This window comes from Limulus polyphemus, unplaced genomic scaffold, assembly GCF_000517525.1.
Source record: "Limulus polyphemus unplaced genomic scaffold, Limulus_polyphemus-2.1.2 Scaffold702, whole genome shotgun sequence".
Classification (NCBI taxonomy): Eukaryota; Metazoa; Arthropoda; class Merostomata; order Xiphosura; family Limulidae; genus Limulus; species Limulus polyphemus.
This window is the reverse complement of record NW_013666312.1, coordinates 306,237-322,567: the sequence shown is the minus strand read 5'-3', so window position 1 is coordinate 322,567 and position 16,331 is coordinate 306,237. Positions and strand designations below refer to the sequence as shown.

The following is a 16,331-nucleotide window of genomic DNA, read 5'->3' as shown; positions in this document are numbered from 1 at the left end:
TTAATTCATGTCAGTGAAATGTAACACATAACACACATCTAATTAAGGTTTAATACGATTTTCTAAACAACTGAGGATTTAGCGTAGTTGTTTGTGGTTTGTTTTGAATTTCGCACAAAGCTACACAAGGGCTATCTGCGCTAGCCGTCCTTAATTTAGCAGTGAAAGACTAGAAGGAAAGAGCTAGTCATAACCGCTAACTCTTGGGCTACTCTTTTACCAATAAATAGTGGGATTCACCGTAACATTATAACGCCCCATGGCTGAAAGGGCGAACATGTTTGGTGAGACGGGGATTCGAACCAGCGACCCTCAGATTGCGTGTCAAGCGCCCTAAGCATTCCGGGCCTTAGCCTAATTGTATAATTCATCTTCGTGATTTTTTATTGAAGATGATAACGGTTAAAAAGAATAAGTGAAAATCGTGATATCGAACATTATAAGAAACAATTGCACCATAAAATATAGTTTCGAGGAAATATTTTTTTCGTTGTAGAAGTGCATCCAAATTATACAAAGTACTGAGTTCACCAGGTTGCTGCTAATGATATACTAAGTAAGTTATGAAACTTTTAATTGTATCACTTTGTAATTATACATCTTTCATGGTGATAAAATGACTTTACATATTTCAGTAGTACTTCATTCCAGAAAGTCACTACTGTAGTTAAAGCAAATACAATATTCTGAAACAATAAGCAAAAGCAAAAAAAATAAATAAATAGGTTTTAAAACAAACATTTATCTGTGTGTAACCATCATATAGATATCATTTAGAATCTACCAATCCCATCAATGTTAAACAAATATAATATTATACATTAATGTAAGCTAAAAGTTTTTTAACACATTATTAACAGGTTTTGGTTATATATTATTTGGAAACAAAAGAGCGCATGCGCCTCCTCCAGCGTTAAGCGTGGAAAGTACTGGGCCTGCTGCACAGGCTTGAGGGAGCTGTCTTTCATGGAGAAATCTGAAGAGGCAAATATATCGAAATATGCTTTCTAAGTTGTGAATGTTCAGGTGAAGATAATGGGAGAACAAAACATAGTCTCCGACTGGCTCCGGTCGCTCAAGTTGGAGACATATGCTGAAAGTTTCTTAGATAATGGCTACGATGATTTGGAGATCTGTAAGCAGATTGGCGAGTTAGATCTTGACGGAATAGGTGTGACCGTGTCTAGCCATAGGCAGACGATCCTGCAGGCGGTGAAAAGGTTGCTAGAACACGGCGGTACAGCCGTTTACTATACCGTCGAGGAGCAGCTTCGCATGGCTGGAGCAGTCTGCTGTGACACCTATGACGATTACGACAGCTCGATAGGGCCGAGCAAACAGAAGGATCAGTCAAATCCACATCTCATTGTTAATTCCCCTAAAGGTGACGGTGATGGTAAAACGAACGGCGACACAGTGGCCAACATGTCTTGCTGGACGGAATCAGCCATACCTCGCCAATTTGTTGATGAATACGAAGAAGGAAAAGCCGAGTTGGTGAAGTTTCCTAGGATTCAGTTAAAGATGATAGTTAGAGACAAGTTGATACGTGATGGAATACGGTTAAGCGCAGAACCCTACTCAAATATGGTGAGTAGAAAAATAGTTTTGTGGAGTCTGTATTTTTTTGTAATATAAAATATTTATGTATACAAAATACGTATTCACTTTTGTGAAAAGGCAACGTCATTTTTGTGTTCATGCATAGTTTTATACACCACAGATACTTTACATGTGTAGTACATTATTTTTCCGTAATACCTGTTACAGTTATAAATTAATGATTCAATAACAACAAGCATCAGAAAACAAAAAGATAGAGGGAAAATGCTGTATTAAGCTAACATTTAATTAAGTGATTTCAACTTCAGAAGGTACAAAACGATGAATTCAATTGTCTTCTTTGTTCTTAGGTGTTGATGTCTAAAGCTTTCCTTTATTGTCGTGCATTTACGCCTTCCACTTTATGTATGTTAAAACCTGTAATTTATTTTCAGAAGTTAACTAAACCTGTTGCAAAAAACTGTAAGATGTACACAGATTTGCTCACGATAACCAAGTGCTAGTTAATACTGCACGTAATTGTTACATGATATACAAGTGTAGATTAAGCCTACAAAACACTACTTCGCATGGTTGTAATGAAATAAATCGATCTTGAAACGTGCTTACTTTTAGAGCCTAAGTAATTGAGATGTTAAAGTTACTCAAGCGATTTTAATATAGTTCTAGTTTAATATAAATGTGTAAAACATTCATACCTTAACATAGTACTAATTTGATTAACATGTGTAAAACATTCATACCTTAACATAGTACTAATTTGATTAACATGTGTAAAACATTCATACCTTAACATAGTACTAATTTGATTAACATGTGTAAAACATTCATACCTTAACATAGTACTAATTTGATTAACATGTGTAAAACATTCATACCTTAACATAGTACTAATTTAATTAACATGTGTAAAACATTCATACTTTAATATGATTCTAAGCTTTAATTACACCTAATTGTTAGTCCACCTTATATTCAACAATCAAGGTTCTTTACATTTTCAGTTGTAAAAATGTAAAGAAAACAATAGAATATTACACTGAAATTACACTTGTAGAGCATGCAACTCTATGATGGTTGCAAGTATAGACTGTACCGGTAAAATATACTACCTTTAAAAATATTCATACTGAATAAACTCAGCATGGCATACACTACAGTGGAAGATCTTTTAATCATAACGTGCTGTGGATGATGTCTCGCATTTCAAAGCTTTAGCTTTGTGTTAGTGGCTCATGGCTATCACATAATGATGAACTTTAATATTTCAACTTAGCTCTTCATTTTAAACAGTTATCGCTGAACAGAGTACAGAAATGTGTGTTATGGGCACTATGCGTGGATGAAAATGATTGAATTTTGACAAAAAGTAAAATAGAATTTGAGTATTTAGAATGTAACCAAAGTTATACAAGAATAATCTGAACTGATAACCACATCATAGGATACTATTGTCTGACTGGACAGCGGGATTTGAATGTCACTCTTATAGCACACTCACAGCTCCAAAGTGTGGAGCGCGTTTCTGTTGCAAAGGGGAGTGAACCATGAATTCTCTCATTCACAGCCTGGGCACGCCCGACCTTAGACAAAATTTATTGATGGCGTAGCTTACTGTCTTCCTATTCTGAAGTGGGATATTTTCATTACTGCATATAGACATGCAAATACAGGTTTACTGATTTTAAATTTGACATCATTGCTCTTTATACAATTATGTTTGCGTTATTGCAAAAATGTGAAACAAATAAAGCTATGTGACTTCTTTATACGAGTTGTTAATATCACATGTAAAGTTTGATACATTTTTAGAGGCAATACTATAAAGTATCAGTAAACACGATAGAGTATAAATTATTATTAACAAGTAACAAATGCGAACAATATCAAGGTAATTTATGATTAACAAGTTTTAACCTTATAAAAGTCAGTGTGTGTCACGTCACGCAATATTTCTCCAAATAGGATTGTTTGTTTGTATTTTAATTTCGCGCAAAGCTACACGAGGGCTATCTGCGCTAGCCGTCCCTAATTTAGCAGTGTAAGACTAGAGGGAAGGCAGCTAGTCATCACCACCCACCGCCAACTCTTTGACTACTCTTTTACCAACGAATAGTGGGATTGACCGTCACATTATAACGCCCCCACGGCTGAAAGGGTGAGCATGTTTGGTGGGACGGGGGATTCGAACTCGCAGATTGCAAGTCGAGCCCCCTAACCACCTGGTTATGCCGGGCCTCCAAATAGGAAGAGTCATAAAAGCCAAAATACATTTATCCAGATAGAATTGTTCGATTACTGTCTGCCCATTACGATTTTAGTGACGGGGGTGCAAGGGGACCGTGAGGTGTGTGTGTGCCGTGAAATCTTACAAGTGTAGTGAGTGTTGGTATATTAAGCCTAAAGTAAAGGCGTCGTGTGGGATTGCCTAGCCTAGAGCTAAGTACATAATATTTATCATGAAAGTTAAAATGTCGATTCAATTTTTAACTTAAATCGTTTCTGAATTAAGCTATTTTCTGTTACATCACCAAAGTTTTTAATAAAAAACAAAATTATTTAATCAACGGAGACTAAATTAAGAAATCAACAAATATTTTTCCAGTTTATTAGGTTAAACTTGTTGGAACATAGTGTTACCAAAACGTATTGGCTTTTCTATATATTAGAAGTTGTTAATCTAACTGATTTTTACCAATAATTATTCTATGAATATGCCACGAATTTATTTCATGAATGATCTTATTTTTAATTGGCTCACAAAAGAATTTACCGACATTTGACTGCCTCGACTGTACTTTTCTGCCTATTTGTTGGTCAAGCTTGATTTCGCAAAATTTATTTATTTCAGTTAGCTAAGAAATGTGAGATTAGGGTATACTATGGGGCGCGGGTGCTAGTACTTGTCCTGTCATTTTTGACGGGCTTTACGCTAGTTATTAATAATTAATAGCCTTATCTAAATAAATTATCTTTATGCAAGTCTTACTAAAGCAAATTATGATAAATAGTAGAATTATCAAGGTGGCATTTTATTAACAGATTGTTAAGCTTATCTAAGTACCGTTAACTTACCACTTCTAAATGTGAGACTTATCTAGGTATATTGTCTTGAATAGACATTAGCCTTATCTGAGTAAATTATCCAAAACTGGTATTAGCACTACTATCCCTTTTAGGTATTTATAATCAATAAATATCAATCTTATTTATAATATTGTTATCTTTATCAGGTATTTATCATAATGGTTGTTTTTCTAACCTACTTTATTTATCGTTAAACATACTAACATTATTTATGAACCTTAATACTATCGAGTCTTAGCCTTACCAAGATATAGCACTGCTATTAAATGTTAATCTAATTCAGGTCAATACTATCAGTACATCTTTTGTCATTTATTGAGACACAGTTGAATAGTTTAAGTCTTTAAATAGTTTTCTGTTCTTATTTTTATAACTTTTAAACAATGGGAAACATGATTGAAGACATTGGTAAGGAATACCTTTCTTTCACTTGTTTTCGAGCGGAATCGAACCCCCTGATTTTAGCATTGTAAATCCTTAGACTTACCGCTGTCCCACCAGGGGACAAACAGTAAAGAAACGGAACCTAATTCGGGATAATCGAAAGGAATAATTTTCCGTTAACTATATTAAAATATTTTCTCTTTTCATTTTAATAAACTTTTTAAACAGTGGGAAAACATAAGCTAATTCAGTATGATTAAAAGGAATAACTTTAAACCTATTTTAAAATATTTTTTATTTTTATAAGCTTCTGAGAAGTTGGAATGTTTCAAGTATTTATTTTTTTTTTATAAACTTTTAAGCATTTTGGAAATATAATTCAACACAACACAAAATAACTTATTTTGCGAAAGTCGTATTAAATATCAGTGAACTTAATCTTAAGTATACTAGGCCAAGCGTGAGCCAGTGATTTTCGTGCCGGACTGTGAATCTACGGATCCATTCTTTGCGCCCCCCAGTAGCACAGCGTTATGTCTGTGGATTTACAATACTAGAAACCGGGTTTCGATACCCGTGGTGGGCAGAGCACAGATAGCCCTTTGTGTAGCTGTGTGCTTAATTACAAACAAAAAACCATTCTTTGCATTCTGTTACAGCAAAAAAAAAAAGAAAAAAAAAAAACAACCTCCTTCTGCACTTTGAAGATGTGGACGCATTATATACCTGATGGTTAAATCTCATTATTTGGTCAGACAAGAGTTGGTAGTAGGTGCTGTTGACTAGTTACCTACCTTCTCTCTTGTTTATTGATTCAAAAATAGGGACGACTAGCACAGGCAGCCCTTGAGTAGCTTTGCGCGAGTATCCAAAAACTAACAAACCGAACTAATCTAATAGATTACTCAGTCCCCCCAATGGAACAGCGGTATGTCTGCGGACTTACAACGCTAGAACCCAGGTTTCGATACCCGTGGTGGGCAGAGCACAGATAGCCCATTGTGTAGTTTTGTGCTTAATAACAAACAAACAAACAAAAACAGATTACTCAACAAATGCTTGATATAAAAAAGAAAATTATATCTAACTAACATTGGTCTAGTAAGACGAAGGGAGGTTACGAAAAAACTTTCCAGACGGTGTTTTTCATATCAGAACTGAGTATTTGATAAACTATATTCCTACCTATACAATATGTTAAAACATGATATTTTAGTTTAGTGTTAAGACTATCAGTGTTTTTCATAACCGATTCGGAGACATTCTGCGTATATGTATGATACCACGAGTGTTTTAAAGGCCCATGAGAAGATAGAAACTCACACAGATTATTGCATAGAAAGACATTCCCAAGCATGTTTACTATCGGCTGTGATAAGATACTCATTTATAAGTTTATCAGATTGCTGCAATGTTAACCCTTGTGGTGTCCTGGGTCTCAGGGACATCTCTGGTTTCTGATCGAAGGGATCATGTCAAGTAATATGTTGGAGTACAAGAAGCTAACAGCAATAATGATTGCAGAAACATATTGTATGCCTCCCTGTGGCACAGCGGTATGTCTGCGGACTTACAATGCTAGAAACCGGGTTTCGATACCCGTAGTGGGCAGAGCACACATAGCCCTTTGTGTAGCTTTGTGCTTAATTACAAACAAACATATTGTACTCTGATGGATCTATGCCATTCCTAAAGTTTGACGAAAGCATTGACCTACAGCTCTAGAGCAGCAAGTACAACAAGATACCATAGAAAATTGGGCACAACATCAGTAGGTTACATGTTGGGAAGTAGATAGCAGTGACATCATATAGGCAATCGGTGTTGTCTAGTGTTGTTACTAACTGCTGTTAGAACAAACACATGGAAAATATGTTCTGTCTGTAAAGGAAAATGTAGTTGCTCAATTTGTCTGATATAGTTTCAGTGCTGATTTTCTAATTATGGACAATCAGCTACTTATTTTCAGCCCCCCAGTGGCACAGCGGTATGTTTGCGGACTTACAATAATAGAAACAGGGTTTCGATGAGAATCTGCATTACATCATGGTGGCATACCATGTAAATGAGCATCAATTAACTGGTTCTTCTTCACCTTACATTCAGATGAGTAGTGCAGCTCCTAGTGGATCTGATGTATGGCCCTCCACACAGTACTGGTGTAGTGCAGTTTCTACAGGAATATTTGATGTGGCTTTATTCTGCTATAGTTGATGCGTATGGCAGCAGATGGGTAAAGTAGACATTTGACAAAAAAAAACTGTTTTGTACAATCTTAACTCATCTGATACGGAAGATGCTGACAGCCTGTGAGGAAGGGCCAACAGAAGAGTGGTTTGTCTGTTCTGACAATGATCCTAAATGCCAGTGTCAGCTTTCTAATCACTGTAGTTGGTATTATCGGCATTAGCCCTCAGATTAACTTTTGAGACAGATGTTTGCTTGTGGAAACTATCTGAGCAAACGTCTTTCTTTCACATAAGCTGGCACAACCAGATGTTGTGTTGGCATGCGAGAGTAGGGCCATACCTGTGTTACTTAAATGAATTAAGGGAATTGTGCTCTCACACAGCATGAAAACCTTACATGAATGATATACATTTTGGCAGAATGTGAAGTATTTTACTCTATGTTTGTTTAAGTTATTTTTGTGTTTATTGGATAAAGTAAGTAAGCGTTCACGACACCAAGAAATCAGTTGTAGCATGACAAGCTTAGCGAGATAGATTGGTTGCTGAGTTATAATGGTAAAAGTATTTTTTTAATGCCATCTTTGACACTTCTACTACATTAGACTGTGAATGTATATTCGTTCATTTCGTAGTTGATGACATAAAATTTGATCTGGATGGAGGATTGTGGTAAGAAAATCCATTTCTGTTTACTTCCATTTACAGGTACTTTTACTTCAACGAGCTTGCCGAGTTAGAGTTGCTTAATTCTTCATGTTGCACCTGAAAGCCATATGCGTGCTGCTTTAGCGCATGCATGAAATTGCAGCCGATCCTGGTAGTAAGTGGTTTGCTGCTGAATGGTGACATCATTTACTACAAGTATGCTATAAAAAATAACAAACATAGTTCTTAAACATTGGTTACGTTGTTCGTTACGTTGTTTGCAGCATTGACCAATATATATATATGCTTGATATCTACCATTAAAAATGGAAGGCATATTTTATTTTGCGACTGACTTGAATGACTTACCCAACCCAATCCTGGGAGCTCCAACTTTGAAGGTCGAAGCCATACAAGTAGACGAGTTTCTCATGGCCCCTGAGTCTGTGCCATTGTTAACAAATAAGCATGCCAGCTACAGTAGTACTGAAGCCACAGTTACAAACTCATCAGGCATAGTGATATCCCTTATAATTATAACCAGGCACAGCACCCATTTAGCATTTGGCTTCAGAAGAACCTTACGCCAGCTTGTTGGCTAGATTTTGTAGTTGTATCAAGGATAGCACAGATTCTCCTCCGCATCCAGAAGTAAAGAAAAAGTAGGAAGTGATATCTTCTTGGCCCACTGAGGGAGCTCTTCCTCAACAGCTTTAAAGACTGCTTAGACATCAACAGCTACAGTGACAACCTGGGCAACCTAGGTGTAGCCTAGTGGTTAGCGTGCTCAGACCTAGATCCGAGGGTTCATGGTTCGCGACCTGTTGACACAAAAACGCATTCCGTACTTTAGGGCCGTGGGTGCACTATAAGAGTGCCCCGCAAATCCCTCTGTTTGGTCAGAGCAAGAATAGCCCAAGAGTTGTCGGCAGGTACTGTTGATTAGCTGCTTTCCCACTGGTCTCTCACTTCAAAATTAGAGAAGGCTTTGCACAAATAAACACTTGCTCACATATGCACGAAAACTCTGAAACAAATAAGATATCGACAGTTGAAATTTGAGATCATGATTTGATAACTACTTGTGCAACAGTTTAACTGAAATGGAATAACATGAGCTTTAGGTATAGTTGGTAGTGCACTCGCCTAGAATTCGAGAGGTTCAATCCCAGTCGCGGGTGACACAAAAATGTGATTACCGCATTGTGAAGGCTAGTTAGGATCCTTCACTTAAAGTTGCATATCATTAATGCCAACTAAAACTTAAATGCGTATTAAACATCATGATACGCATAAATATTAAATTTTAAAACGATATACATGGTAGACATATAGTACACTCGATATGAGGTAAAAATTATGTTTATTGAACAACATACATGGTAAACATATTTGCTGAATAGCATACTTACGTTATGTCGGTTGAGCGCAACATACAAGGTGAGTTAACTTTTATTGACAAATATGCATAATGAACATCACATTATCAGGAATATATAACTAATTTTAGATGTACAGCTATCATAGTGTTTCCATGGTCCAGAGGTCACATTACTGACATCTAGCGTGGCAACAAAACTATGTTACGTTTTTAACAATAAATGCGTCATACTTCTGTACAATGAAGTTACATTAGAAACTAAACAGAAAAAAGAGACCATTTAGATGTAACAAGAATTGCAGAGGCTACTCCGTTGGCTGTATTTTCAACTGCAAAGGGAAAATGCTATTATTTGTGTATGACCTTGGAAACAGCGATAACCGTAGCGCCTACCTGTTCTGCTACCTTTGAAGACTAAATACATACACCACTGTTTTAACCCAGGACAATGCCTTATTTTATTTTGATTCTTTTCGTGTTTCTAGCCGCGAACTCTACAGGTTTCGACTACTAGTGGCACCAGTACAAGATCATATGACAGAACAGGCGCATATGCATGGCGAACCTGGGGGTCTCTTCAACAGAAGGTCAGGGGGATTATATAGTTTTTTATTATTATTTCGCGACTTATTTTGTCTACGAACTGACTTATTCTAAATACGTTATTAGAAAATATGATTGGATATTTAGTTGCCATCAGTCCACGTGTCCTAGACGCTTTTTTGTTAATCATTCTATGTCTATTTCGTGATTTTTTAAAGGATTTCCCAGATTCTCGTCTTGATTTTTCTCTGACCTCAGTACTCTATTATCTACGTGTAAAGCACGTTTTAAACTAGATATTCTAGTATACTTAGGTTGCTTCTGAGAAATAATTTCTACAAAATACCATCCTCTCCCTTGATTATATGTTTATTACCCACAGGCTATTTTTCCCCGACTCTGAAATATTTTCTTTTTTCACACAAAAATTAGTTTCTTCCTCTGATGTTTTGCCCTTAAAGTACTTAAAAGATTTAATATCAACGTACTGATTTCTTCTCAAAAACATCGTTCCAGTTCCCTGATGTCTTGACTCTATTGTTAGATAATTATTCATAAACCTTGCCCCATATCTGAGTACTTACTATTTAGAAATATGAATTATTTTTACTGATCTCAACCCTAGCTTTTTGAACATTTTATTATTACTTAGTAATTAGGTCATCTTCCAGATCTCTTGGCCACATCTGAGTCCTTTCTAGTTACATATATTTCATTATCTTTAGAGATCTCAATCCCCTTCTTAAACATATTATTATTATTTATGGGATAGGTTGTTTTCTAAAATACTTGTACTATATTTGAATGTATTTGTTAATTGCATAGAAGTAAATTACACTGAAATATCCCTTCCCCATTTCTTGAATATTTTGTTATTATTTAGAAGTCAGATTATCCTTAAATTCCTTGTCTTTGGGAATTTTTTTCTGATATAATATACTTTTTACACATAAAAGTAAATTATTCTTTAAGAGTCTTACCTTAACTTCTTGAACATTTGATTGTTACTTAGGGGTTTCATTATCTTCCAAGTACCTACCGTATACCTGAAAAACTTTCTACTTAAATACAGAGTAAATTATATTTAAAGATTCCCGTCTCCATTTCATGAACATTTAATTGTTATTTTTGGATTAGTTTATCATCTAAAATGCAGTCCTATGTAATAATAATTTCTAGTTACATGGAAGTAAGATATCCTTACAGGTTCTTGTCTTCATTTGTTGAACATTTTAGTATTTATGGGTTAAATAGTTCTTCTGTGTCGAACTATTTTCTGTTGTTAAATGTTTTGAACACAGACGTAAATTACTTTAATTTTTTTTTACTATACATAGTTAAATCTTAGAAACATAGTAATTTTAAGGTTTTCAAGTGTTGTAAAAGGGTTGATATTGGCATTAGGCAGTGCATTTTGGTGTCGGATAAAAGGTTTTTTAAAGTAATATGCTACATATATCACTTGGCCATGAAGAATAAAGAAGACGGCTGATGATGACCTCGTTGCTTGCCTGTTACATACACACTTAAAAAACTCTATTTATTTATAATTAAGCACAAAGCTACACAATGGGCTATCTGTGCTCTGCCCACCACAGGTATCGAAACCTGGATTCTAGCGTTGCAAGCCCTGTAGCGAAATATTCAGGAAGTAGGGATTCAGAGTTCTCATATTCTCGGCTTTTACATTTAGAGAACATAATTAAGTAGAATTGAGTCATCTCGAACATTTAACCATAAAATTAGTTTATACTTTTAAAACAAGATTTGAAAAAACAAAGAGAATATGAAACATCACTACATTTTTTCAAGTTAACCTCGCATCATCAAGTGATAAGGAACATCGACACACTACACAGTACATCAAGTTGGTGTAGTTGAGTGATTAAAAACATTAATGTAGATACAAATTAAGTCCTGTAATTTTATTTATTAACGGTTTTAATTTAGTTATTAGGATAACTTCCTAAATTTTACGTTTGTTTGTTTTTTACTTTCTCTAAAACAGAAAATTTAAAATTTTGTTTAATTAATATCCAGTATCATGAAAATGTACAAATACATGAGACAGGGGAGGAGAGTTGAATTTTCTTTTAACCTGGTATCCAGTGTGCGTACATTTTCTCCAGTATAAAACTTATGACAACTTGCACATTCCATTTTACGTATTACATCTTTTGTTTTTTCATGATTTAGTGTTTTGGAAGATGTGAGTTGGCAGGAGGACTTGATTTGTATCTATTTTAACGTTTTTAACCACATGACTACACCATTTTGGTGAATTTAGTTTGCTGTATTGTCGTTGTTTCTAACTGCCTAATGGTTAATATGGTAAATCGTAGTGATATTTTAGGTTCTCTGTTTTAAACCTTGTTTCTAGCTGTTTTTAACACCATAATTGTTTATTTTTTATTTCAGTTATTTTCATAATGCATTTTAATCAAAATTTTAGTCAAATTAAACCTTCGCTCATAATGACACAAAACCGATAACTCAACATTCTACTACGTAGAATAAGTTCTGGTCTCAAGTTATTGACTTTTCTTTCTGTTATCGTTCCAGTTTAACAATACACTCTTGACCCCACTAGTGGCTCAGCGGCAAGTCTGAGAGCTTATAACACTAGAAATCGAGTTTCGATACCCGCAAGAGACAGAACCCAGGTTGTCCATTGTGTAGTTTTGCGCTTAACAACAAAATAAAACAAAACAAAAAGTACACTCATCTCCCCTAGTTTAAATTCGGTATCCTTTGAACTCGGGTGAATATTAAATATTGGCATATTATGAATACATTAAGAATTAAGGTTATAATTCCCTCTGGTAGTCCATAATTTCTTTCGCTAGTTTAAAAGGTTTAGAAAGCAGCAACATTAAGCGTTGTCGATCTAATTCGTTTACGATGAATGGTAAATGAAACGAGAATGACAAAGTATGTCTACGTGTTACACCTGCAGGTATTTGCTGATACTATCGTTAAACAACGTCACTATATGTTATAATATCAGTTCGATAAGTGTACGATGATCATTTATAGGCCTTCTAATTCTCTTCTTCAGTATAACAGCTTGAGGCTACACGTCGCATGTCGGAAGGTGAATATTGATAACGTAGCCTCTGCATTCGCACTCGTGTTTATATAAATACTTAAAGATCCACAGGTATTTCTGTACACCAGTAGCCATAATTGTTTGTACTTTTACTAATTTATGCGTACATAGATTTGTACTTTTAGAATTGTAGTTGTGAAAACTTGTACTTTTAAACACGTATGTACTATCCAGGAGTTATACACATACTTGCATATAGCTGGAGCTGCATACATGACTTGGTTGTAACAGTTTATCTAGAGCAGGAGAAATGCTTACATGACCTGCGTAACACTTTGTCTAGAGTCGTAGATCTGCATAATTGCGTAAGTTTTCTCGAAGTGTAGAGCTGTATACTTGCGTAACATTTTTTTCTAGAACTCTTGAGCTGCGTGTATGCTTAACAGTTTATTGTAAAGTATACATTTGCATCTGTGGAACAGATTATCTAGTTGAATTGTGGTGTAGGTTGTATAATAGTTAGTGTTTAGTTCTCCAATAATTTATTTAATCTTTCCAGTAGTTTATTCACTTTTGTGTAGTTCTCCAAGGGTTTATTTAATCCTACTCCTTTTTCTGACAGTTTATGTATTATTGCTGACTATTCAAGAGTTTACTTATCGCTATGTACCTTAAGAACGCAATTAAAAGTGCACAATGATAAACCCTCTGCAATTTTGAAAACGCCGTGTACATCTAAGGTTCACTGAAGGTGATGTCGAAACGATATGGACTGCACTTCTGATATATAAGTTTCAGTAAAGAAGGTGCAGCCACAGAAGTACGAATAGCACTTTTCATAGTTATGATTCACTAAGGGCAGTCAACCTTGAACAGTGTGAATATGTTTTCATACCTGGGGTTCACTGAAAATAGTCTAGCCCCAACAACGTGAATAACTTGTTTAAGAGTTAGTTTAGACAGAAAATAATTTGTTTGATTGGAGACTTCAGTGGACTAAATCTACTTCATTTTAGACAACGTTTCGAGCTTCTAGCGCAGATCATCGTCAAATCAATTTATGGTAAAATATGGTTGAATTGCGGCCGTAATTAAAAGCATGGTGACTCGTCGTAATAGTGGGTGGGATACGCAGACGTTCAGAGATAAAAATCTCTCTTCACCTTCCAATGTGTAATATAAAAAAAAGATTGAAAAGTGGAAGAACGCGGTTAGAGTAGAGAATTCCGAGTCTCAACTAAGCAGCGTAATGTGATTAGAACTTAACTGGAGTTGACTTGTTTGATGCTTGTTCTCTTCGTTGTTAAAGAAAGGAGTCCATATTGGAGTTAAATCTACGTCTTGATCACAATTCAGAGATGGTTGATAAATTTTTATACAAAAGATTTCTTTAAATTTTCTGGTTTTCCAGTGTTGTGAGATGTGTAATAGTTGTTCTTGATTCTAACTTATGATATGCCCAGTATTGTATATTTATGTTCTGTTAGGACTGATTATGTTCATGTGATGAAACACAGTGGAGAGACTAACAATACACTAAAATAAAGAACAACCAAACATTAAAATGTCACCAGATTTCTCCTTCTAAACCTTTAAATGTTTTCTTTTTTTTGCAAGGGAATATAGTAGCAATATTCCTGGAACTGACTTGAAACATGTAGATACTAAGCCCTTAATAGTAAGTAGAAAGACTGAGATATTAAAAGTAGATAAGCATCAGGCCCAAACAAGGTTTTCCCCAATATTTTAAAAAATGTAAAAAATGAAATATATGAGCTCTTACCTTTCATTTATGGTCAATAGAGAGTAAGCAGGGTTTTGAGGATTTGAGGGTTGCTAATGTAACTCCTATTATTAAAGATAGAAAGTGAGCAGGGTCTTGAGGATTTGAGGGTTGCTAATGTAACTCCTATTGTTAAAGATAGAGAGTGGGCAGGGTCTTGAGGATTTTAAGAGTTGTTAATGTTACTCCTATTGTTAAAGGTAGAGAGTGAGCAGGGTCTTGAGGATTTGAGGGTTGCTAATGTAACTCCTATTGTTAAAGATAGAGAGTGGGCAGGGTCTTGAGGATTTGAGGGTTGCTAATGTATATCCTATTGTTAAAGATAGAGAGTGGGCAGGGTCTTGAGGATTTGAGGGTTGCTAATGTATCTCCTATTGTTAAAGATAAAGAGTGGGCAGGGTCTTGAGGATTGTAAGAGTTGTTAATGTTACTCCTATTGTTAAAGAGGATGATAAGAGCTGACCTGGAAATTATTGGTCAGTTACTTGTACTTCGGTAGCGAGAAATGCTCTAGAGTCTGAAAAAAGAAACTTAAAATAACTTAGTGACATATGATATCATAAATCAATCCAAAATTGATTCAGCAAAGGAAAATATTCTTACTAATATTTTATCTTATTTATTTTATTCAGGACTTTGCTTGTTATCTGGTTGAAGTAAAGGACGTGGGCTTGGTGTACTTTGATTTTTAAAAAGTGTTAAATAAGGTACATCAAAAGAAATTTAAAAAAATCACATCAGTAGGAGTTGGGTAAAGATTGCATTAGACTGTTTGGAAAATGACCTTAAATTATAATAAGTACTTGGTAATGCATTCAAGTTATCATAAGTTGGATCGTACATTTAATATAAATGGAACCAACTCAGTAGCATGACTGACGAAAAGCATCTTATTATTGTTGTGGATAAATCACTGACGCCATGGAAGCAGCGCTTTATTGCTAGTACTAAAGCTACTAGAAACTTAGGGTGTATTTAGAGACTTATTAATTATAAGCCAAAAGGAGTAATTACTTCTATACAAGTAACTAGTTTGGCCTCAAACTTAGGGTGTACTTACAGACTTATTAATTTCAAGCCAAAAGGAGTTATTACTTCTTTATACAAGTCACTAGTTTGGCCTCACTTGAAATACTGTATACAGTTTTAGTCTTCTTATCTTACAAAGAATATTCACTTATTTTCAACGAGAATTCAGAGGAGGGCTACTAGGATTATTTCAAGAATGGAAATATTACCTTAAAGTGATGGATTAAGACATGTTTAATTGATTTTCTTTTTAAAAAAGAAAAGTAAGAGGTGATCTTATTGAAGTTTATCAGACAATCCAGGGGATCGATAGAGTTTAAGCCTCTGATTATTTCGTTTTGTATCTCGAAGGCAATAAGACGAGAGGACACAAATTTGAAAATTGAAAAAGGTAGGATAGGTTCCAGTTGTATTTTCCTAACAGGATGATTGAATTACGGGAAAAATCACTGTCGACAGTAAAATGGATTATTTCCTGAAATGTAAAGTATTGTTACGACAGCGGAAGTTACGTGACGCTAGTAATACGTCATGAGATACTAGAAAGATCATGTCCGTTCGTGAAGCCTCGAGTGTTCTCCAGACGCCCCCTATTTCGTATATATAAGCCGGTAAATGAAGTGACGGCAATAATTGAATTGCAGACAGACAGAGATAGAGACGGACAATTGAGTC

At 35.1% G+C, this 16,331-nt stretch overlaps 1 protein-coding gene across 4 annotated transcripts in view; it reads left to right on the top strand.

The window, feature by feature from the left end:
- Positions 1-831: 831 nt before the first annotated feature.
- LOC106460071 overlaps positions 832-16,331 on the top strand; it is a 190,334-nt gene continuing 174,834 nt past the window's right edge. For 2 of the 4 annotated variants that reach the window (XM_022386694.1, XM_022386692.1), the window contains exon 1: positions 833-1,590. In XM_022386694.1, the coding sequence (XP_022242402.1) occupies positions 1,036-1,590 (555 nt within the window). In that variant the 5' untranslated portion in view covers positions 833-1,035. Of the gene's footprint in view, positions 1,591-16,331 lie in introns of all 4 variants that reach the window. The other 2 variants (XM_022386693.1, XM_022386695.1) reach the window with 2 other exon arrangements.